Source organism: Cyprinodon tularosa, unplaced genomic scaffold (genome assembly GCF_016077235.1).
Source record: "Cyprinodon tularosa strain WSP-4 unplaced genomic scaffold, ASM1607723v1 ctg331, whole genome shotgun sequence".
NCBI classification, from domain to species: domain Eukaryota; kingdom Metazoa; phylum Chordata; class Actinopteri; order Cyprinodontiformes; family Cyprinodontidae; genus Cyprinodon; species Cyprinodon tularosa.
Window position 1 is genome coordinate 1,302,855 of NW_024039043.1, and position 24,512 is coordinate 1,327,366.

At 36.4% G+C, this 24,512-nt stretch overlaps 1 protein-coding gene across 1 annotated transcript in view; it reads right to left on the reverse strand.

Moving 5' to 3' along the window:
* Window positions 1-2,644: 2,644 nt before the first annotated feature.
* grid1a (glutamate receptor, ionotropic, delta 1a) overlaps window positions 2,645-24,512 on the reverse strand; it is a gene marked incomplete at its 5' end in the record, with an annotated part of 42,231 nt that continues 20,363 nt past the window's right edge. The window contains 4 exons of the mRNA XM_038293911.1: window positions 2,645-3,548; window positions 9,626-9,866; window positions 14,539-14,705; window positions 16,156-16,351. Coding sequence (XP_038149839.1) covers window positions 3,111-3,548; window positions 9,626-9,866; window positions 14,539-14,705; window positions 16,156-16,351 — 1,042 coding nt within the window. The remainder of the gene's footprint in view (window positions 3,549-9,625; window positions 9,867-14,538; window positions 14,706-16,155; window positions 16,352-24,512) is intronic.

The window sequence follows — 24,512 nt, forward strand, 5'->3', positions numbered from 1 at the left end:
GTAATTTCAGTGAATAATTACTTTAGAACTGCCATATTGTGTTTTTTAATTACATATATTCAGATCAGTGGAAGTTGGAGTAATGGTCTTCAGATCTTTGCCAAAAAACAAATTGTATATGTCTCCAATTGTTTTGCAAAGTTTACTTTACGGCTTTTGCATCAAAGTTTGTTTCATGTTCCATTTTTAACACCCACTTAGAATAAAAATTTCTTCAGCTACTCTTTGCTTTCCCAACATCTCCATGTACACCCTTCCCTCTAAATCTTGCACCAAGCTGTGTTTTGTTCATATTACCCCATGTGTGCTTACGGAGTAGTAGGAGTGTGAACACTTGTCCTCAGACTTGACAGATTTTGTTTTCTTCTTTACCTTTTTTTTTTCTCTCCTTAATGTTTTGCCAAGCTCGACTGCATAAAGAGGGAAATCAAGGCATAAAGTGAGATTACCAGTTGATATTAATTGCATTAAACATTGGCAGTAGGGCTATTAATATTGGTCTCTGGTGCTATACTGATAAGTACAGTACTTGGCTCTAACTGGTAAAAATTGTGCGCAGATACAGGAAATAAGAACTTCCTTTTGGTGTAAATAAATAATTTATCATTTTAATTATCTTTATCTGGCTGTTTGTTTAGTTTTCCATCATTTGGAGTCGGCAGAAACAGGATTTCTTTTTTGCAATATAAAAACAGCAACTTTTTCATAGATTTAACTGCTTTTACTCAGAGAAAAAAAAGTGTATCCTATTTATTCTAAAGTAATATATCTTTTTGGTACAAATGATCAATACACAAGCACAGATTTTTGTTTTCCCTGATACAGTAGTAGGTATAACAAATTAAATAGTTCTTCAAGTGATCAGTAATCCATGTGGAGGTATTTGTACAATGCTAAACTATATCATTCTAATGGAGCTTTAAGGTTTTTCTAAATCTTAGGGGGTTTTAAAAGAAAAGAAATACAATTCTTTGTGATATTTTCAAAAATGATAACTTTAAATGAATATAGATTTAATTCAATTGGTATTTTTGCTCGGTTTTAGTGTTATTGATGACTGATTAGCCATTTAATGCATCTCTCAAAAGAAAATTGTGACAGATGTGTTATAAGCACGTTCTGTAGTGGTTTATTTATAGCTAGCTGATTGGCAATGTGCAGCAAAACGTATGGCAGAGCTATACTGCGCCTGTGTTTCAGAAAGCTGTAGTAAACTCCTTTCCCTCCGATAACATGCAGTATCATGCTCCTCTTCAGGATTTGAAAGTAGGAATGGTATACTAGAAGCATAACAACCTATTATAAAATAATAGACAAAGCCACTGAATAGTTTGAGAAAATATATTTGAAGACTGGGAGGCAACACAAAGTAACTGCTGTTCCGACCTGCTTCCCTTTAAAGGAACTGAAAATCATATTTTTTACAAAATAATTATTCAAATGTGGTTGCTCCATTTACACTCTTTTTGGCAAATTTCAGTTATATAACTTTATCAACAACAACAAATTCAGGCAGTTAAGGTGTGGACTTTATAGTTATTTTTGAGTATATTAAGATGTTGTCATGGATGATTCTAAATCAATGTTATGGCTTGATTAACTTAATGTTAATATATAGCTTAATTTTAAGTAAGCGCAGAGAGCAGAACTTGGAATGACATTATTGCCTGGACAGTTTATAGTGAGCACATAAGGTCACACACATATAGTCCCTCATGGTACCAAAGCAAAAATAACTTATAAGAGCCACACAAGCAGGCACAGGCTGAATCAGAATACATCAAATTCACAAGGACTCTAGCCAAAGCAGATGTGTCAGCCGTTGCCATAATAAGTGCTGTTAGGACAGTGCAGTCAGTAAACAAAGGGGTAGAAAAAGGAGCCTGTATATTTCCTATCATAGTGTCTGTAGCAAAGGGACTTTGTGAGGTTCCTAACTGGTGTTAAGGAGCTGTAAGGAATCCCACCAGTCTTGCATGACATGATGTATAAGCACAGACCACCTTAAATAAATAAGCAAAATAAAAAATTATTTCTTCATGTGTCCTCTGTGTGACACATGCAAATGAACACACCTTTATATGTTTGGGGTTTTTAAATGGAGAGCTTCAGTTGTTCTCTACGATTGTGTAACTTGCATTTTTGTAGTTCTTTTTTTGAAGGCTGATTTGACCACATCCTCCTTGAATTTTGCATAATGATGTACAGAAGGCTAGAGGCTTCCTAGAATTGGAACATTAGTCTGGGTTTCCTTTCATACCTACAATAGTTTTGGCTGCTGAGGCCATAAAATGTGAAGGAATTTCATGTACTTGAATTCAAACATAAAGCAGGTGGTATACAACCATAATAGGACTATCTACAACATGGAGACCCTCAATATATGTTATATATGATTGTGCCCAGAGTTGGGAATAAACAGCTGATATCACTTGCCTCCGTAAATCACTGAGCCATTAATGATGACTGAAGTTCCTCCTGCCTCATCCTCAACACTTCCTTGTTGTCAAGGAAACTTGCAGATTAAAGGAACCACCATCGTTTCCCCCCCTGACTCAGAGATGCGAGGCAGAATGATAAAATGATACCCTTATCCCCAGTTATAGTCTGGCAGCATCTTTTATTCAAACACACTACTGGGTCATTTGGTGTTTGTTAGCTTTTATTTTTTATTAAACAAAATCAACTCTTCCCATGTATTTTGAGGTGTGAAATGTCTTTTTTTCATGTATTCTCACAGTACAATCAGTTAATGTTGATCTGAAAGAAAACATTTTTAAACTTGGCACTTAGAAAACAACCACAAAGAATTATCACCTTTAATTGTTTGGAACAAAATTTACAAATCCATTCAAACAGTCATTTTTTAAAGTCTTTTAGGATTTTTTTTTAAACTCAACTGTGAAGAATATTCAAAATACACTTTTTAATGTTGCTTTTTATTTGTACTTACAAATATCTACAATAAAGTCTTAGTGTCTGTCATGTGTCGTCTCACTTACAATAAAAATCCTTTGTAGTGTTTATTTATATCTCCTCACTCTGTAGGCACTCCAATTAGTTCTGGACTCTTCTGTTTGAGCTTGAGTATTTGTGAACGTTTGCCATGCTCAAATAGATGTCCCGTGGCTGGGCTCTCTGGCCTCTGGGATTGGTCCTCCTGGCACTGGTTGGTAGGACAATGGCATGGGTGTCTTGACTGGGCTCTGTCGGAAAAGACCCCCATTGGGCGCCCTGTGCTTGCACCGGATAGAGGGCATTGTGGCACTGCTGAGTGGCAGGGGCAAGGTTCTGCCAGCGGCTGCTCCTAGTGTCCTCCCTGCCCCACGGCTCTCCTGAAGGAAGGTGGTCACAGACAGGGGCGAGGGCCCACGGTGTGATGGGTAGTCTCGAACAGACAAGGCCTCCAGAGACTGACTGGGCTGCATATTGCCAATGTCGAGGGCGGAGATCTCGATTGACTGACCTGGCAGCTGCTTGTGTGCTAGGTCCTCATCCAGGAGGCTGTTCAAACGCTGGTGGACCTGTTCCAGGTTCACCTCTTTGTCCTAAAGATGGATGAAAGGGAGGACAGTGCCAAAGTGTGGATAAAGAATAAAAGCCAGAAGAGAATTGTGGATAGAGGATATATTGGAATGGAGAGAGCATGGATGTTATTGAGGAGAAGGTTGATAAAAAAAAAGCCAAGTTGGGACAAAAATAAAGGTTAACGATGAAATGAAAATGCAGAATGAAGGAAGAGATTTGTTATAATAGTTCTCAGTTCATCTTTACTCATGAATACAAACTCCATGCAATCTATTCTACTATCATGAGAACAGGTACTGCCCAAGCAACTTTGTTGAAAGATGCTGAAATGGTTTATTCCAGCTTCTTTCATATAGGTTTATATTTCTTTTAGTTTTAAAGCCAATGTCTTAAGTGTTCAATGGCAAATTTCAATGACTTCCACAAAATATATTCCATCTAGAGTAGGCTTACATGTGTTGCTTTGTGCAAAAGAGATATTTTTTGTATAATTGGATGACAGAGACGAGACACAGACTGAATCATCTGGTCACAACACTGATTTCAATGCAACACACAAAGATGCAAAGATGATTGAATTTAAATAAGGACAAATTGAAGTTTGCCTCTTTGTAGGAGTGTGATTATCCAGCTTACAAGATGGGACATAATACTTGACTAATGAGAACTAGACAAGAGTTTATCAATACTAAGATTCTCATTCATTGGAAAATAAGCCAAAGATAGATGTTTTAGACAGATTTCCCAATAGGTATTCTCATTCTTCATTTTGGCTTTTTCCCTGTTTGATGCACCCATTTAAGTCAGACAAAACATGACAGCCAGATATAGGATAGACAATGAGGTGAAATAATGGATGATGTGCCCTCCTGCCCTGCCCTACTGCCGGGTAACAAGCAATGCTGACAATGTTGCCTTTTAGTTTAAGTTACGGAGAGCCTATAGAGGCTTAGAAGGGATCTTCCTTATCTGTTTTTTACTTGTTTTCTTAAGCCACAGAAAGAACAGGTAAAAAGACAAGGAAGAAAAATGAATCAAATGTGTCTGCTTGCTCTCTTCCTGTCATGACAGATGCCAAAACCTAAAACTCTTTATCTCCATCTCCACTTGACCCCAAGATCATTTAGTAAAAACCATTGGTTTAAATTCAATACCTTATCTTTGTTTGTAATGACTTTTTACTATGTTGAGAAAACCTAAATATAAAACGGTCATAATTCTGACTTGACTGGGAATCCTCATAATCAAAGTGTATTTTAGTTGTATTTAGTTTGGATAATTGATTGAATTAGTTATGTGACAAAGACAGTCAGGGGTAAAGATTATAAAATAAAATTCTATAACTAGCATATAGATAAACAGAATAACTAGCCAACTTAGAGCAGATCAAACCCTTGAAAAATTTGAGCAATGCCTGCGTTTTTCTAATCCTAAATCAAGAATCTCTAACAGCCATTCCAATGCTATTTTTGATGCTTTTGATCCTTTTCAACTGATCAGTAACATTCTTAAAAGCATTTTCCATAATGTTAAACCATTTGGAATGTTCTTTTTCATTTTTATGGATATCCATTTTAAACAGCTTTCATTGTGCCTACACACAATAAAAAAATTAAATTTACACACCAAATTCTTTGAAAACAATATGCTCATTCTCTGCAGGCTTGAAACGTATGTTAAAAGAACACTATCAGACTTTTTTTTTTTTTTTTTACATTTTTCTGTTTAACACCAATGTAGCATACATCAGTTAACTAAAATAATTTTGTTTTGTAACTCTAAACACACAAAAAAAAGTAAAAAGAAAACAACTAAAGGGCACGATAATGGTTTATGGTATAAAATATGTTTAAACCACTAAGTATTCAAAACCTGTTCTCATCTCACAAATAAATTAAAGCATTTGAGGGGTAGGATTGGATAGGAGGGATTGGAATAAAAATTCCAACAGAGAAACTAAAATGTTAAACTAAACAGTAATGTTTTAAAAAAGAGTCAGTTTTAGTCTATTATTGCTTTGTGAAATAGCCATGGACTGGAAGCAAAAGAGTGAACTTTTGGTCTTTTGTTTTTGCCAGTTTAGTTTGGACCATTTTAATGTTAAACTTTTAGTTTGAGCTGATTTACTTCTGGAAACAACAGGTAATATGTCACAATAAACAATAGAAAAAAAGCATCTTGCTTGGCTGCAAAAGGCACAAGTGTATGTTGTAAGTCCTGGCCAGGGGATACCAACATAACCATGTCATCTGCAAAACAGATAGTTGATATCCATTAGTATCACAACAAAACCCCTCTGCTCCTTGACTGTGCTTAGACATCCCTACCATGAAAAATATGAATAGAACTGTGACAGAGGGCAGCCCTGCCAAAGCACAGCATGTACCGGGAACAAGTTGGTTTATGGCCTGCACTTATATTGTGCCTTTTCAAGTCAGGGGACTCCAAAGTGCTTTACACTACATTCAGTCATTCAGCCTTTCACACTTAAATTCACACACTGATGGTGGCAAGTACATTGTAGACAGCTGCCCTGGTGCAAAACTGACAAAAGCCACCATGCCCTCTTATTACCATAAGGGAGAAGTGGCTTGCCCAAAAACAAAATGACTGAGATGGATGGCGCTGGGTTTAGACCTGGCAATCCTCCAGTTGCAAATCAAACTCCTGCATTCTATGCCACTGTCGCCCAAAGTTAGACTTAATGCCAGCATTGCAAATAATACTACTGCTTTACTTGTACAGTGATCTGATGGGCGATACTCCAGGAGCATCTCCTCCAGGCAACATAAGGCACAAGGCTCAATAACTTCTCTATGTCAACATATGTGAACCAAGCTGGACTGGTCCAGTGTTCGGTAGCTGCGACAAATACCACAATTCTCAACCTGAATCTGTTAGACTACGCATAGTCCCCCACACATATAAAATGTCAGTCTGCATCATGCCATATTGATAGACAAGAGCATCACTTGGCAACCACAATAATTATCGCCACATTATTCCACACAAACAAAAATGAAATATATTGCCATTCTATTAAAACTCCAGTTTGCAAAAGCTAAATATAAAATTGTTGCTGTTGGGATCAACCTATTTAGGGAAGAGAAGGGAAAAGTATTGCTTCCCCAGCTATCGTATGACACAGTTAATTACTAAGAGAAGACTACCTACAGAGAGAAGTAACATATAAACCTGAAATCCATGGACACATACAATCAATGTTTTAAAGACTCTGTAAATGACATCAGAATTCTTTCTGGGAATAACAAGGTTCAAGTGAATTTCAGAATGAGAAATTACATAAACATAAACCTCATAGCTTGAAGATACAGGCTAAAATATCAACACTCATAACCATGACATTTGATTACATTCTGACCTGTTCCAATGCAACATACAAATAAATAAAAAAGTAAAAAACATATTAATACACTTTGATACCCAAACCTGGTTAGCCATTACTTAAACCATTCTGGAAACCAACAAGGCAGTTATCTACACAGATAACACAAATAGGTTATATCACATGGGAACTATGTATCGGCCAGACTCTCCTCTACAGCACAAGCATAGCCCCATCTGGAAAAGGTTGGATGTGTGATCCTCTGTACGTAGCTGGAACACATACTATGGTAAGTCTAATTGTTTTGAAGCCTTGCTTTGCAAGACTTGGTGGAAGAAGAGATGTGTCATCATGATCACCCCACAACATCCCTAGACAAACCTCATCTCCCACTGATGCCTAACACCGTAGAACTTTCCAACCACATCAGTGACTTCAGCTTGGGTGATAGGGAAGTTGAACTGAGAGTCCCCAGGCTCTCCTTCGACAAGGGAAAGTATTTTTATGGTTCACCAGAATCATCTAATATCATCCAATAGTCCTCCACTCCACTCAGTTTTTGCCACAGCAACTGCCTGGGTCACAGCATCACTGACCTTTCGTGTTTGACATGACGTTGAAGAATATCCAAAGCATCAGGTATAGCAAACCTTAGGGTTACAGCTAGTTATGGGTGAAAATGTCCGGAAGGCTCCAACAAAGGAGTCAGAAGACTCTATTTAGTGTTGTCTTCTGACAATAGATCCAACCGGTTGGATTTATCATCAGCTCAGCACACCTCTCTATTTGGGTGTCCAAGACACAAATCAGAGTTCAGAAGACACATCTACAAAGTCATTCTGGAACCCCTTATCTCTGAACATGATAATCATTTTGGACAATCTGTGACTACTGAATGTTCAATAATTAAAACATCACTTATCTTAAGTGTGTCTGTTTTTGTGTTATTTTTTATCACTTGGTAATTGCCACAATAGTTTGTATTATTCCCATATCTCAATTCTTAATGTTTTGTTACAAATATAAAGTTTCTATGACAAAGTCAACGCTCAGCTCATATCTTTTCCCAGCCATTATTTTGCATTGGTTGTAGACAACATGTTTGCAGTTTAGGAGCAGACTGCAGACTCCAGATTCGACTACCCCCACTGCAGAATGATGCAGTCTTTTTATGACTATCGGGTAAAATCTGGCAAAACATTGTGCAGTGTCTACAGTTTTAGGCAGAAAGTTCTGCAGAGGCCCTGTTGTAAAACTTAATTTTTAATCAGGTGTGTAGAAACCAGGGGATGATCTAAATTATTAGAAACCCTGGCTCTTAAGAAAGGAAAGACCCCAAATAAGATGAATTCAAATCAGACAAACTTAAATGATATAAGAACTTAAAATTGAATATATCAGCTTCAAATTTAATAAAAAGTGCTTCACAGACTTGTACTACATAAGAATTGCAAATGTCATTGAATTCTGTTAGTTTCCTGTTTGATATAATATTGACTATTTGGGAAAATAATTTTTTTTTGTAAAAAAATAAATAAATATTGCTTTCTTTTGTAATAGTTTGAACTGGGATTTTTACCTAGATACTTTGCATTGACCAATTTAACACGAGAGCTAGATAATACCAGTACTAATATAATGATTAACACAAAAAACAAAACAAACAAAACACCACAGGCTGTGATGTCGACCTAAGCACTTAATATGTAAAACTTTTATGAGAACATCTTTGGAAATCATCTAGAACAAACTGATCTTTTTCTACTGTGAATTATTCCACAGTTTTTTGCTGCTTGCTCTTCTCTAGCCAATAAATAGACATTTTAGTTCTAAGGTTCAAGCCCACAGAGAAATGATGGCGACCAAAGAAATATGTAGGGTGGAAATATCCCAACATGCTTACAACATACTACTACTTGATTATAAATTGTGTCCTGATTTTTTACAGCCTTTGAACCGTAAACATATTACGCTGTTTTAAAGTAGGTGCACAGGGCGACATTAGGATAGGTGTTATCGGCTTTAACAAACTTTTTTGGGACCAAAGTTACACGGCTGTGGAGTTTGTGTTTGTCTGTTTTTTTAAAATGTGTTTTGGCCTTAAATGGGTGTTTTCATCTAGTATTGTTGAACTGTCACACCAAACAGGCTGGTGAAGGCTCACACTTTAGTTTAGGGATCCATGTCAAGCCTTAGTTGTCTGGACACCTCCTGCAGAGGGGCTGCCCAGTTCACAGCAGCAGAATGAAGGCAGAGCTCTAAAGCATTAAGACTTGAATGGATTAGCTAAAGAGAGCTATTGCACAACTGAAGCGCTTATCAGAGTACAATTTCAGTTGTGGAATTAGCAATACAATGTATACTTTTGTCTTTGCAGCTTCTCCCATATGAGGACCAGTAATCAATTTCGTAAAAACCAATAATTTCTGTATCAGCATTAGAGAAGCCTTAGAAGTCTGGACAGAGCACCCCGCCTCTTTCCCGACATGAGAAGAAATATGAAAACTGATGTCTGAACTATCACCAAAGGCACACCTATTATAACTGGGTGTACTGAAGCTCTACTAAATCGGGGCTTGCATCAGCGCCTGCTGGATCCATAAAGTAGAGTGTGGCAGTGGCATCCCTGGGCAGGACCGGGGGGCCAGGCGGTCTGGGTCTCGACCGGGGCCTTGGTGGGCCGGGGGTGGTGATCACCATGGCCCGGTTCTGGTTTAGCAGGGCTTGGCCAGATGAGTTGTCGGTTGTCACCTCTTTGGGCTGCTCTCTCCGGCAGTGGTTGCTGTTCCACCAGGTTTCCAGGGCGGCTACCAGGAGGGCAAGTAGAAGCCCGGCGGCTAAGATGCAAAACACACCAGCAAAGCTGTGCAGACGCAGCGCCCGTCCTTCAGGCTGTGCGTCTGTGTGGCTCTGTAGATCACAGCGGCCTTTCTTTGGCCACCATTTTTGCTTCAGGATGTCTAGATCACCTTTCTCCTGAAGTTCCAAAATCCTGCAGTGGGGGAAAAACAATTTTTTGCTTATGTGAGTAATTTCATGTGAAGCACTGCAGGACAGTAGGCAATCAATACACTGTACAGAATCAAATGCAAGCTCAAAAAATTACAAAATAAAAAAAAGTTTTGTTCATTATTGTCCCCCAGTAAGGAAATTTAGATGGACGTATCATAGAAAATGATGGATAATTAATCTATATTAAAAAAAAAAACAATGAAAGAAGGATCAGAACAATTACCACACCATTATAACATAACCATAATTAAAAACAACAGCTCATTGAATAAATCTAATAAGGAAAAATGCTGCACTGCTAATGTTATCCATTCACATTGACTGTAGGATCATTAAAAACCCATAGAGGGTAAAATGCTATTAAACAGTGCAGGTTTTAGTTTACAGCAATAGAGTGCAAGACATGATTGATTTTTAACAAAACTGAAAAGACCAGTGTTTAGAAATCGTTACAGGGAGAGAAAAAAAACTGCTGCCAGAAAAAAAAATACAAATTTAACACTTAAATGCTACTAAAAGAAGATCAAATGGGGTGGTTAAAATGCAGGAGCACAGAGAGAAAAGAAGAAACAAATGTAGTATGATCATGAAGGAGTGAAACTAAAGCTGTGCTGTACCCCTGGAGTGCTTTAGTCGCTGTAACTTGGCAGCCTTTATAAAAGGTGTAATACTTTCCTACTTCTGTGCAATTTTTCCTTGCTCTAGCACTTAAAGATCTTAAAAATGTGAAGTGCATTATAAATGTAATAAATTATTAGTTCTCCTATAGATTTTTCAAAACTGCAGTTGGATATAATTACCAACAGCCAGAGTCACAGTTTTATACACTATGATAAATAATGCAAACACAGAAAGGGCGCCCTTTTAAGTTTGAAACACTTTGCTAGAAGTGGGGTATATAAGACACAACATTAAGCTTAAAAACCTGGATAAACGAACTAAAATTGCATCATTGGTGGACAAACTAGACAAACCAAAAATTGCCCTCAACATAAATGCAACACAGTCCACATTGACAGAGGTTCTGATGTCTGACAATAAGAGAAAAGTCGTGACACAAATAAGGTTTTACAGTTAAACTAAAAAGCTAAAGCTTCTTTTTGATGTCACAATGATACCACCTTATAGATTTCTTGTCTAAGACCTCACTGAACTGATTATAAAGACAAATCATGTGCTTTATTGTAGAGGTAGAAGCTCAAGACCATGCTGCAATTTGGAATGACAGATGGGAAAAGATCATAGCATGGATGTACAACAACGCTGCATGATACGGCAACTCCCTTCTAATAAAACAGACGCAGTTCAGAATAGAATTACCTTTTTGCATACAGTAATATGCTTGTTATTTGACCTTGGAATTTTAGGTTTTAAAAAACAGTAGCCAGATAATTTGCTTTGTTTATTGGTATAACCATTTCATTGTCAAAAAAATACAGAAAGGTGCTACCTGAACTGGTATGCCTTGAGATGTTAAAAAAAATAAATAATGATTGACAACATTTTTTAGTCAAATGCAATGATTCAAGTCACTTGGAGATATAGACTAAGGCACTTGCTAAGCTTTGCACTGTAAGGCAGGTTTTTTTTCTGACACATAAATAACTGTGTCGCCAGCATATAGCTGAAAGTTAAAACTCTGACAGCAGCCCAGTAGGTCATTTGTTTACATAAAAACTAGCTAAGGACCTAATACTGACCCTTAAGGCACCCTCATGTCATTAGGAAAGAGATCCGATTTAAGTGCACAAACCTTAACACATTGCTGTCTTTCTTCTAAATAGTACTAAATCTATGTACATCATGGAACTTTACACTTAAGTCCACTTAAAATAAAATAAAAAAAATCATTATTAAAATTTGATATTATGATCTTAACAATCTAAGGTTTTACAGTATATTTAACATTTCTCTATCAGACAGTTAATGACATCCTAAATAAGAATGAAATGCTAAAAAGGTTAATTGCTGACAAAGTTGTTTTTTTAATGTCTGAAGCACCGTACTTGAGGTAAGAAGAAAGCTGATTGGACCAAAGTCCTCTTGTTTGTTTTGTTTTAAATCAATAGAGAGGCTGCAAAAGCAGAAGGTGGTAGCATTCTATGGTAAGTGATCGTTTGTTGAGCCATATCACTTTTTGTTGATCCTCGAACTTTTATCAATTTCAAACTGAGCAACCTGTTTGGGAAGTTTAAAATCTGTAACCCCCCCCAATTTTCCTCTACTGATGAAATTTACAGTATTGAGATAACGATTTAGTTTTAGAGTAGATCTTGTCACATGTAGACTGTCAAAAAAAAGTTCACTCTAAGGCCGGGTTCCTCAGCTCCGATGTCGTACACATTTTAGATGTGTCTCTGCTTCCTAACCTGAATCAAATGGCTGAATTACCTCCTCATTTGCAGAAGGGTTTTGCAAAATCCTGCTCATGACCTGATTATTTGACTCAGGTGTGTTGAAAAAACACACAACTACGTAAAAGGTACAGGACACTTAACCTCTAGGACCGGAACCCCTGTGTTAGAAAAATGTAAATGATATCATTTTATTTGTACTAAATTGCAGGCATTTGGCCTCCTATGAATGTAGTGTTGTTTTAACTTCAAACAGGGATAACAAATGTTTCTCAAAGGAAGGGAAATGTGCCTTATTCAGCTGTGCGGTTGCGGAGGACTGATAAACACCGGCAATAAACGTGCACCTCCGTTTTTGTATAAGATTTTGTAGTAAATGTCTGACCCCCCGATGTCTCTTTGAGGTCAGATAATAAAGGCAGGGGACAGAGAGGTCCCGGCAGAGTTGACCACAGACATTCAGGGAGTCATTCTCTATCTGGTTCCACTCTCCTCTTCTGCAGAAAAGTAACTTGTGTTGGATATTTCTAGGACAATAAGGGGTTATTATCATTAACCCTACTACCCTGCCTCTATGTGTATTAGGAGGAAGATGTCTCACACACTATACCCTAAAAATACAGGTTGAAAGGTGGTTGTAAAAAAACTTGGGCTTGAAAAACTTCATTTTAAGATTTTTTAACTCCGATTTTAAATTAAATATTTTCCTTTTCCCCATGATGTTTTCTTGATGTTATGATATCCTTTTTTTAATTCCACAAAGATGTTTAAAGAGTCATACATAAGATACACTTCTTTTGCAGTGTTAAAAGGCATTTTAAGCAAGATTTTAATACCAAAATGACTAATTGAATGTTTTTCTGATCTTCTGCCACAATATGATTGGCCTGTGCAGTAATAAATGCTTCCAAGTGCTGATTAAGAAAACAGCCTGTACTCTACGATTAATTTACACTATATTTACTTTTTTTTAAAATCATGATCTCAAGAAGAAAAGCAATCAAACATAATTGTAACTATTTCTTTAATTAAATGTTTCTATTTCCCATTCAGTAAAAATATGTACCTCTAAGCTGCATTGCTGATGCAGTAAAATTGATATTTATACAGTGTGTGCATATTGTGAAGGGCTTTTTCTATTCATAGCTACAAACTGGATAAAACCAGGCTTGTGCTTTTGCACAAATTACATGATTTAGGCCATACACCTAGCCTTGGTACATCTGTGGTGAAACAAATTTGTGTGCAGTTTTTTTGTCTTTATTGCAAGCACTCTCATCCATGAGACGTCACAGCATTATATTGATCTGTCTCTCAATGCGGGCACATTCACAGCTCTTATTCCATTCAAGAAATCAGTGTGATCAATCTTTGTATCTAAGATCTTATATCAAAGATTGGTAAAAACTGGTGCCCTATATCTTTTTATTTTGAAGACCGGCCTAAAAGCATATTGTGAAAGATCAATGTTGTCTCTATAAAAAACAAATGTTTAAATGAATATCAGGATTCTACCAACACCACTCAATGACTAAAGATTGGGGCCATCTGTGGCTCAGGCATTAGAGTAGCTGCTTTTCTAAGAAAATGTTGCAGCTGTCTCTTTAATTTTATTCAAATCTCATGTCTTTAACACATGAGCTCTAACCTATTTTGTTAGCATATTCAGTACTCTTTCAGACAATACACAAATCTCGCCAGGCATTTTTCATTTTCTAATATTCGTTTGATAATGAATAGATATTAAAGACTGTAAGATATACCCTTTTAAATCAAACCACTTTGTGAAACAGTTTCTTGTCTAAAGCTTTTTTTGTTACATTTTAATCTTGGTAATTGTTACTTACAATATCAGTCCAAGGATCCTAAGATTTAATATCTCACCAGATGTTTTGCTTTAGTGATTAAAGAAGAACACCTTTATTTTTATGAGCTGTATATTCAAATAAAATCAATGTCCACATTTATGGACAGACAAGCATTCATATCCAATGCATTTTGTTCTGGCATACAATCATTTAATCTCTGTGGATCTAGTGTCCACTCCAGTCAAAGGAAATTTTGTTAAAACTACAGATTTTTAAACTAAGCATTCTTGACTAATGATTGTTTTATTGCAAAATAAGGGTAATATTTATATTTCAGGAAATAGTAAAGTAGTCATAATTTCAAAAAACATATAAATCTCCTTTTGATTAAAATAACCTCTGTAAAACTATGTACACGTTAATTCCCTTTGGTCTATAATTTTTGTAACTGGATTTAAACTTAATTATACAAAATGTTTACCATACATACTTCTGAGAAAAGAGGTCTCTGTAAGGACTGCCGTGTTGCAGGGCCATGCCGTAGCCTCTGGTGCTAATACTGTTTCCTGCTATAGTCAGTGTGCAGTCGTCATCTGTCAGAGCAGCATACTCCACCACTGCCATGTCCCACAGAAATGCGTATGACTCTCGCTTCGCCTGTACATTGGAAACAGTTTCCACAACACCCACACAAAAACAGGAAAAATGGTAATTACATAAGATGTTTACAGGAAAGCAGTACAGACATATTGCTTCAACAAGCAATGCTTATGGCTTTGTTTCACTAAATAGACAGCATAATTTAACTTTCCAAAATAAATTAGGGGCAGATTTCAGTCATTTTAAAAATTGAAGGTAACATTTTTTTTTTCTTCCAGATTCTAAGAAATTTGGGCATCAACAAGGTTGTTTAATCACTAACCCTTTATTGACATTTTCTATTTTTAAAGAAAATACAGTATTTTTTTTTTTCATTAAAATCAATGTTTTCTGATATTGGGGCAAACCACACAATTGTCTTGTCCCAGAAAAAAAATGGAAAAAATCTGACTACTAGTTTCATCAAGACACAAAAAATTGTCTTTATTTATCAACTACAAAGAAAATTCAGTAAACAATATTTTGCTCAAGTATATTGTAAAGCACACAACTGGATTTTCCAACAGTTAATCCTCTTAATTCCCATCCGATATGCTAAAATTATGCTGTATTCCTGTCAATTTAAAGTCAAAATGCAAAAATGCAGGAATAATTATTGTGTTGTCAGCTTAACCAGAAGGCATTTAAGGTGAGTACAACTGTTTAAAAATCTGCAGTCTACTTTAGTTACATTTCAGAGAAAACACTACTTTCATTTGTTAACATGGTCTCAGACGTTTTCAAATGATTAAGGACATATGCATTCTTTAATTGCCTTTTTTTCCATGTTAAAAACAATTTTAAATGTAGTGTTAAAGGGATAGTTCGGTATTTTTGACATGAATCTGTATGGCATCCCCATCACCAGCGGCATGCAATCACACTGACTTACCCCTGGCAGCGTCCTGTGAGCAGAGTTATCGTCCAGTTTTGGTCAAGCCGAAAGTAGTCCTGCAGGTTTTTAGGAACAGCGAAATAAAACTTTTCTCTTCCCAAAACATTATGTGTTCAAAAGAGTGATATTTTCGCATCCCAAAAACATTGTAGTGGAAAAAGTCACACGTCGTTATCAATTGGTCCTATTTTCTCTCTGTTCGTATCAGTGCGCGCCGTCATTCAGACAGCGAGCCCAACAACAGCCATGTCTCCTTCCGCGGAAGGAGACATGGCTGTTAAAATATCACTCTTTTGAACACATAATGTTTTGGGAAGAGAATGTTTTTGGGAAGAGAAAAGTTTTATTTCGCTGTTCCTAAAAACCTGCAGGACTACTTTCGGCTTGACCAAAACTGGACGATAAATCTGCTCACAGGACGCTGCCAGGGGTAAGTCAGTGTGATTGCATGCCGCTGGTGATGGGGATGCCATACAGATTCATGTCAAAAATACTGAACTATCCCTTTAATAGCAGACTATAACTTGGCTCATCACGATTTGAACAATAAAAACTTAACCAGTATTTACACACCTTTTTGATGCCCTCTGATGGACTTGAAACTGAGTTATCAAAGCCATTGTTCTTGTTGACGACCTTCCAGAGCTCAGCAAATGTGCTGTCCTGCTCCAAAGGGTTGGTGCCTTTGGCACGGAAATATTCATACACAGCTGAGTCCCGAACTGTCCCATAGGCAAGGTCCACTTGCTTGGAAAGATCCTGGAATGACCTTTTTTGGGAGAACAAAGAAAAGTTATTGACCCACTCACACTTTTAGTGTAAGTTAAAAACATCCACCTTATTTCAATGCTAAAAAAAAAAAAAAAAAAAAAATTATTATTCAAATTGTTAATTATTTTGGGGTAAAAAGCTTAGACCTCATTTAATAAATGAATCAATTTATTTCTTAAAAAAAAAAAAAGTTATGGAGTCTAACAACAATGACTTAAAGGAGGGCATACACTGTTTGAGTTTTTGCCCTTTTCTGGCTGATTCTCCAGTGGTGTCTATGAGCCGATACACCTGAACCTTGTGCGCTGCGCATGTGTAAACGTGGGAATTCTTCTTCTTCTACTGTCTATGTTTGGGTTCCAGATTGATGACTCCGACTAGTGCCATCTCTAGACGCTGAGGTAGTTTTTGGATGTAGAGTGTGAGCAGTTAGATCGCATCAGGCCTCAAAATGTAAGAACATACATCGTGAGCTGTGAACTTTTAAACCTTGTGGTTTCGTCTTACAATTTGAGCTGTAGCTGAGTACAAAGATTGAAAATATAGTACAGTGTACGCCCGCCCTAAATGAGGGACTAACAAAGTGACTCCTCCACATCAACATAACTGTTTTTCAGAGGCTGGGTCAGAGCAGTCTCATTTTCAAACGGAGTCAGTTGAATTGAAAAAGCTTCCTGGATGAGAAGCGAAACATCTTCAAACTTGGAAACAAAGTCCAGTGGATTGTTTTTACTTTTTTGGATTGAACTGATTCAAAGCAGACCATAAAGCCATTTACCTATACACCTCTAGCCCTACTTTTAACTATTTGTTAACAATTTAAAATACATATGAGGTATTTTTAATCTGCACTATTTTTAGGTTTTCTCTTTACTTTTTTATACACCCTAGCCCTGCCAGATTTATTCTACCTTTTCATTTTACTAAAATTTTTCTTTGGACTAGAATAATGAGTTCTTGGAGTTAACTAGCCAGAGCCCATACTTGATTCTAAAAGATTAGGTTGATTTCAAACAGGCTTCCACCTCCAACAGTTGAAGGTCATTACCAAAGAAGAATTTTCAAAATACCAGTCCAAACACGGAAAAAAAACTTGACTTGAAATAGTGACTTTTTTCCACTTTAAAAAAAAAAAAAAAACTGTTATCGTGGCGATGGTGTTTGTTGTGCAGGGTTAAGCACATGACTGGTTTACAGAGGCCCTCAATGCAGCTGTCATACGTTCGACTCACGGCTTTGTGACATTTGCCTTTGCCCCTATCTCACCTCCCATTTCCTGTCTGCTTACTTTCAGAAATACCAAGAATAAAGGCCACTAGGGGCTAAAAATAATCTTAAAAAAAGGAAAAGTAAACAGGGTATGATGCTATAAAGAAAATCAAAACAAAAAGATTAAAACGTACATTTTTGGAGGTACAAATTTGATCTTAATTCAGAAAATAAATCAGTTGAAATATAAAAATACATTTATTTATATATATGGGGTATGGTTCATTTTTGACTTCAGTCTATCTGAGATTTTTCCTACAGAATGCAAATTGATAAAGTATCCTTATTTAAAAATCTGAAAATTTTTTTAAGTGCAAAACTGCCTTTTCATGAAACCATTTAAAAAAATTACATGTCAATTTAGAAATGTGAGATATTATTTCACTTACAGATTGGATTAAGTGAAGTCTGTACCTAGACATATATTTTACCATAAACTTCCTCCTTCGATATGCAGTCATCAATCTCACGGTATTTACTTACCTAAATTAGATCCAGTCTAGGTAGACTACTTGTTGCTTCTAAGCTAGATTGTCTTAAGTATTTCCAGCAATGATGAGTTAGGCAAATTAAAACATGACAAAGAGCTTTCAGTATAGGACTCTAAAATATTGACTTAAATTATCAGTGTCTGCTTATTAATTATTTGATGTGGTTTTGAACAGTTCAATGTCAGCTGACTCTTTTTATGAATACTTACAAATACTTTAGCTGTATGCCTAAAACAAGATACATAATTGGATGCAGCTCTTTTCCTTGCTTTCTCCATCTCTCTTAAAAGATAAACTGATGAATATTGTGTATGAATAGATTAATCATACAACTGACTGCAAACGTTAGGCTTGTCTTGCTGTTTACTTAAGTCTGTAGTGCCTTCTCTCATATAGCTATATTTTCACTGCTGATCATCACCTTAATATGACCTGACTCATTTTTAGAGAACGCATTCTTCTCAGAAAGTAAGCAACCTTGCAATTTTGCAACAAGCTCTGATGATAAGCATTATAAAATCTCTAGATCTGTTCAACTCAGCCTTTTCTTTTTGTGTGCATGAATTCTATTGGTCTGAGATATTGTGTGTTTGGAGTGGTTAGGATATGTTTTGACTGATTTTGAATTATTCTTTAATTAAAAAACAAAACAAAGAAACACTATTTAAAGGCATTTGATCAAGGTGGAATGAGAAAGATAAATACCCCTTTTCTAACATCAGTAATTAAAACGATAAAAAAGCAATATAATAAAAAACAATCAAAACAAAATAATAAAAGTAAAAAGTTTGATGATTTGCTGGCATGCACAAGGCTACCGTTAGTATTGCAAGTATTACACCTTTAAGTTGAAAGAACTGTATCCACCATGTGCTGGTATAAATGTTTACAAATAATTTCATGTATATATATATATATATATATATATATATATATATATATATATATATATATATATATATATATATATATATATATATATATATATATATATATATATATATATGCAGTATATATAATAATTTTTTTTTCTTTTATTCTCATTTATCAAATCAGCAAGGAAATCCAAAAGACACGCAACAGAAGACAGCGATGGGAAAATTACACGCAAAAACATCACAATCCCTTATGTTGCTGGAGTGTCTGAAAAGCTCAAGAGGATTTTCTCCAAACACAAGATCCCAGTACATTTCAAGCCAAACCAAACCCTTAAACAGAGGCTAGTGCATCCTAAAGATAAAACCCCCAGACCGAATATGAGCGGAGCGGTATATGCTGTTCAGTGCAGCGAGGAATGCTCTGATCTTTATATTGGCGAAACAAAACAACCTCTCCACAGACGCATGGCCCAACACAGAAGAGCAGCGGCCTCTGGACAAGACTCCGCAGTACACCTACACCTTGTGGACAAAGGACATTCTTTTGAGGACCAGAATGTCCATATTCTGGATAAAGAAAATAGGTGGTTTGAGAGGGGTGTGAAGGAAGCCATCTATGTTAAGAGAGAAAAAACAACTTTAAACAGAGGTGGTGGACTCAGATTCCAGCTTCCAAAAACATACAATTCAATCATAGACATGATCCCTTCCAGATATCACCAAACCCCCCACCCCATCACAGAGGAACGAGGGACCTACCCGCCCCAGCCGGTGAACAATACCTCCTTAACGACCAACCCTTAACAATCATAGACAGGTCTCAGGTATTACAGGAGACAATCCCCCCCTTAATGGCAATCCCCCCTTTAACGACCGACCCTCAGAATCATAGACAGGTTCAGATATTACAGGCTAACGATGGAACTAACGACCCATTCATCGGTTACCATTGCATGTTTCCAAGCAATACGAGGCCTTGTCCATATGAGACTCAAACTCACTGCGGATCCAGACATTTGAATTGAGAAAGCTTCCTGGAGAGGTGGCGAAACGTCTTCAAATCTTGAAAACCAAGTCCAGTGGATATTTTTTGAATTTTTACGGAATTTTATTGTCATTGTGATATAATTTGTTAATCTATTACTTATTAGATGGAATGGCTAAAAAAAAAACAAAAAAACACAACAAGCTTTTCATTTCAGTTTATATTTTTACACAAAACTGAGAGGTTCCTTAAACATCTAGAATATTCTGTGAATGTTGCTAATATTTAATAAAATGTTTGGGTTGTGTAGGAAATACACTGTTAGCCACAGGTAACTCGAACCCAGTTTATTATAAAAATAATACAATTGAGCAAAGTTGTAAAAAAAAAAAAGAAAAAAATATAGAACTAGGGTTTCTTGTAGTTTTGGAGTTATAAATTAGGCTCACAGACCTTTAGCTAATAGACGATAATGAGAACAATTCCAGGTTTCAGTTAAGTGCTTTGGCCAAATTGACTCAAAGCAATAACTCAGTTGAACACTGTATTCCTTCTGGGCTTAACACTAAAGGTTTTATGGAGTTCTTTACTCATAAAATGTACTAATTGGAAAGAATTTTCCCCTCTGCACTGCTGCAATAGTTCTTATTCCTGACAACCTTTCCTTCTAATAACTCTCAAAGTCTTTAGGATTTTTTTTTACATTGTATCATTTCTATTGTTCTTGATGTACTTGGTTCTATTCTGTGCATTATATTTAAGATAAGTTGATGTTATTAAGAAAATATTTTAACCTCTGCTCCTGAAGTTAAAAGGTTGTTCTAAACTCATCTATAGAGAGGCTGATCTAGCAGACAATGCTGTGTTTTAAATATTGTCTATTAAATTGAACAACTTTCAAAGACTAAGCAGCTAACACCTAACTAAGAGCCTTTTGAGTAAGTTCTGTTCTGATCAAGTGTAGCTGGCTTACTGTGTCGGGGAGCTGAATTATTAACAGGTAATATAAAGGCAAGTTTATTTTACAATTCAGTACATGGACTATTTAAAGTGCTTTACATGAATAAGATAATAAAGTAGGAGGAAAATAACAGCAGAATAAAGGCAAATAAAAATAAAAAAAATAAAATCTCTTTCTTGTCCTACAATGGGGAAATACACTCTCTGCATTTAACCCATCCCCTTGGGGTGCAGGAGGCAACCATTGTGTGGCGCCTAGGGAGCAGTGTGGGTTAAAGGTCTTGCTTAGGGATCGAGAGTGAAGGCTGTGGGGATCGAACCTGGTACTTTCAACCTTCTCAGAGCACAGGTGCACTGCTCTAACCACTGGGCCAACACTCCCCTAAAACTGTTGGACTACAACTTTAAACTAATAATACCTCAGTTAGCAGTTAAACTTCCATAGTCAGAGGAAGCTCTAAACAAATGGCTTTTAAACTTTGACTTAAAAGAACTTAGGCTTTCAGCACATTTAAATTCTGGGAATTTGTTCTAGATAAGTTGAGCAAAGGGACTAAATGCTGCTTCCCCATGTTTGGTTGTAGTTCTGAGTGTACACTGTAGACTTGAACTGGAAGACCAGGGGGGTCTGGGTGGTTGATACACTGACAACAGATTTGTTATGTATTCAGCTGCTGATCCATTCAGTGATTTATAGACCAACAAAAGGATTTTAAAATCTATTCTCCTGAGCTAAAGGGAGTCTCTGTAAGGAACACTGAACCGGGCTGATGTGCTCTACTTTCTTAGTTCTGTTGAGAACATGAGCAGCACAGTTTTGGATCAGTTGCAGCTCTTTGATGGACTTTTTAGGCAAACCTATGAAGACACTGTTGCAGTAATCAATTCTACAAAAGATAAAGTTTTACTAGATCCAGCTTGGATATTAGTCCTTTAATCCTGGAAATGCTCTTCCGCTAGTAAAAAGCTGTCATAGTAACTACCTTTATGTGCCTCTGAAGGTTCAGGTCTGAGTCCATCATAACACTAAGATTCCGGCCATAATCAGTGGTTTCTAGCTGAAGTAGCTGAAAACGAGGATGTCTCCTCCTTTGGTCTGAAAATTACTTTGTTTTAATTCAGTTGGAGAAATTTATGGTGCATCCACATATTGTTCTGTTCTAAGCATTTAGCCAATCTTCTGATGGGTTCATAATCACGTGATGACATTGTGATATAAAGCTGTGTGTCATCTGCAAAGTTCTGGTAACTGATCTGGTGGTGTGCTTTAATCTGAGCTATGGGGAGCAAGTAGATGATGATTAGGAGGGGCCAAAGAATGGGGCCTTGAGGAACCTTGGATGTGATTTTTTTTTTTTCCTGGTCTCTGATTTAAAGATTCCTACTAACACATAAAAGTCCCTGTCCATCAGGTAGGATATAAACCAGTCCAGTGCTGTACCAGAAAGGCCAACCCAGGTTTCTAGATGCTCTAATACAATCGAGTGATCAACAGTATCAAACATTGCACTGTAGTTTGATACTGAGATCAAAATAAAATGTCATAATGCAAACCAAGCTTAAAACATCACCAAGATGTTCTCAATTTAATCATCCTCTGAACAAGATAGGAGTTAATTGCAATTTTTTTTTGTGGTTAATACCTAACATTTTTATTAAAGCCCTTTCAGTTGGCCAAATGTGTGTACCAAAAATATCTTTAGCTTTATCTTTAATAGCTTTATCTTACATCTATGAAGATTCAGAAGATGTATGCAGAACTAAAGTGTGCAACTCCAAGTTCCCTTATGCAACTTTAAACGTAACTAACACCAAAACAAATAAGAATCTATGTGGTTGCACCTACTACTAAAGTCTGCAGTTCAAAAAATTCCTTAAAAAAAAGATTAACTGAACTATAAACCCAGTGGCAGACATGTGACCATAATTACATCTGTCATGCTAGCCTCCATTTTGATTGCCTCTCAAAAGATTTTCAAGCCAGGTAAGTGTTTCTATACACATTTACCAGGGTAATTTCACTTTTGCAGGCCTTTACTTTCCACAGGCATTGGTCCCTCCAGAGTGGCAGGACCTTTAAACTAGCCGATATAGCAATCAAAAATGGATGGCTGCTGTATCATCAAGATGCAATAAGCATTGGTGTGTGAAGTCACAAGAAGCTTAAGGAATTCAGGGTGAAAATTGCAGGTGCCCTGATCCACTCTGGAAAGAAGAAGAGGAGGTCTTACATGGAATGGAAGGAGAATGGGTACAGCCAGACCAGATGCATGCAAAGGCAACAATTCCAACACCCACAATTGATGTCTGTTATCATGTGATCCAGTGACCGAGTTTAAAACATCACAGCTCTCCATATCAAGTAAAGGTTCTGGCTGTGCAGTGAAGGAGAAAAACACAAATGTACTGCTTAAGGTGTGGTGTTAATCTGTCACTAGAAAAAACTCACACAACTGCTTTCAAGTTTTAAATAAAAATAAACAGAGATCTACATAGATTGATGGGCAAATAATGCATCTAATTGATCTGGTACTGCCCATTAAAATGAGCAGATTGCATGTTCTACAGGCAGCTTGAGATTGGCTGTAAAACAAAGGTGAGGTTTGGAGCCATAGAGATGTAGGTAAGAAGGATAATAACGATTGTAATATCAATAATATTAATATTACTACAAATAACAACATCAGTAAAAGAAGATAATTCTTGTCCCGTATGTCTGAAATCGGATAATTGTATCTGCCTCACTGTTTCCTCTTGGATTGTCTTCTTAATTTTTTTGAAAACATACTGCTCACTGCATCGTCATTGGAAATGTCTCACTATGAAAGCAACTGTGAAATATGTTTTCCAAAAGAATGAGAAAGGCTCAATAGTGTGTGCAGAATTTCTCTACCGTTTGTCCTTTTGTTGATAATGATGGTGCAGAAAAAACAGCTGCCACCTTCAAAGGAAGATCGCATTCTGCTTGACCTTTATTTATGTCTTTGAAATGTTTCAAATGGAAGTTGTGAGAAAAAAAATATCCTTTAGATATCTTTTAGGACACAAAGCTAAAATAGAACCAAAACAATTTATACCATTTAAAATTCAAGACAGTTATGGAGAAATGTGTAAAAAATATATATTTTTTACACATTTCTACTACTTTTTTTTTTTTACAAGAACAACCTTTAGCAACAAACACTTTAATAAGAGAACGGGATGGTAAAAAACAGAGATAATCTGGATTTGAAAATCTTACCTGTTTCAACAAAGATAAAAAAAAATCTGCATTTCAGTACATGGTGTAGTATGGAGTAAACACTGTTGAATTAAAGCAATGTCAAAGCATAGGACCAGGTTAACAATAGGCTCAGACTGGCTTTCTTAAAAGATGATGGAAGGAAGGCGTTGAAGCATAGTTTACCTGTTTTTTTTCAATAATGTGGCCATGTGAGCTAATAGTAATTATTGTATAAATTATATTGTAATAATAGTATAAATTGATATATTTGCAGGCACATGAAATTGTGTATTAATAATTTTATATCTGCATAAATTAATGCATGTGGGTATGGAGGACCAATCGTGCCATAA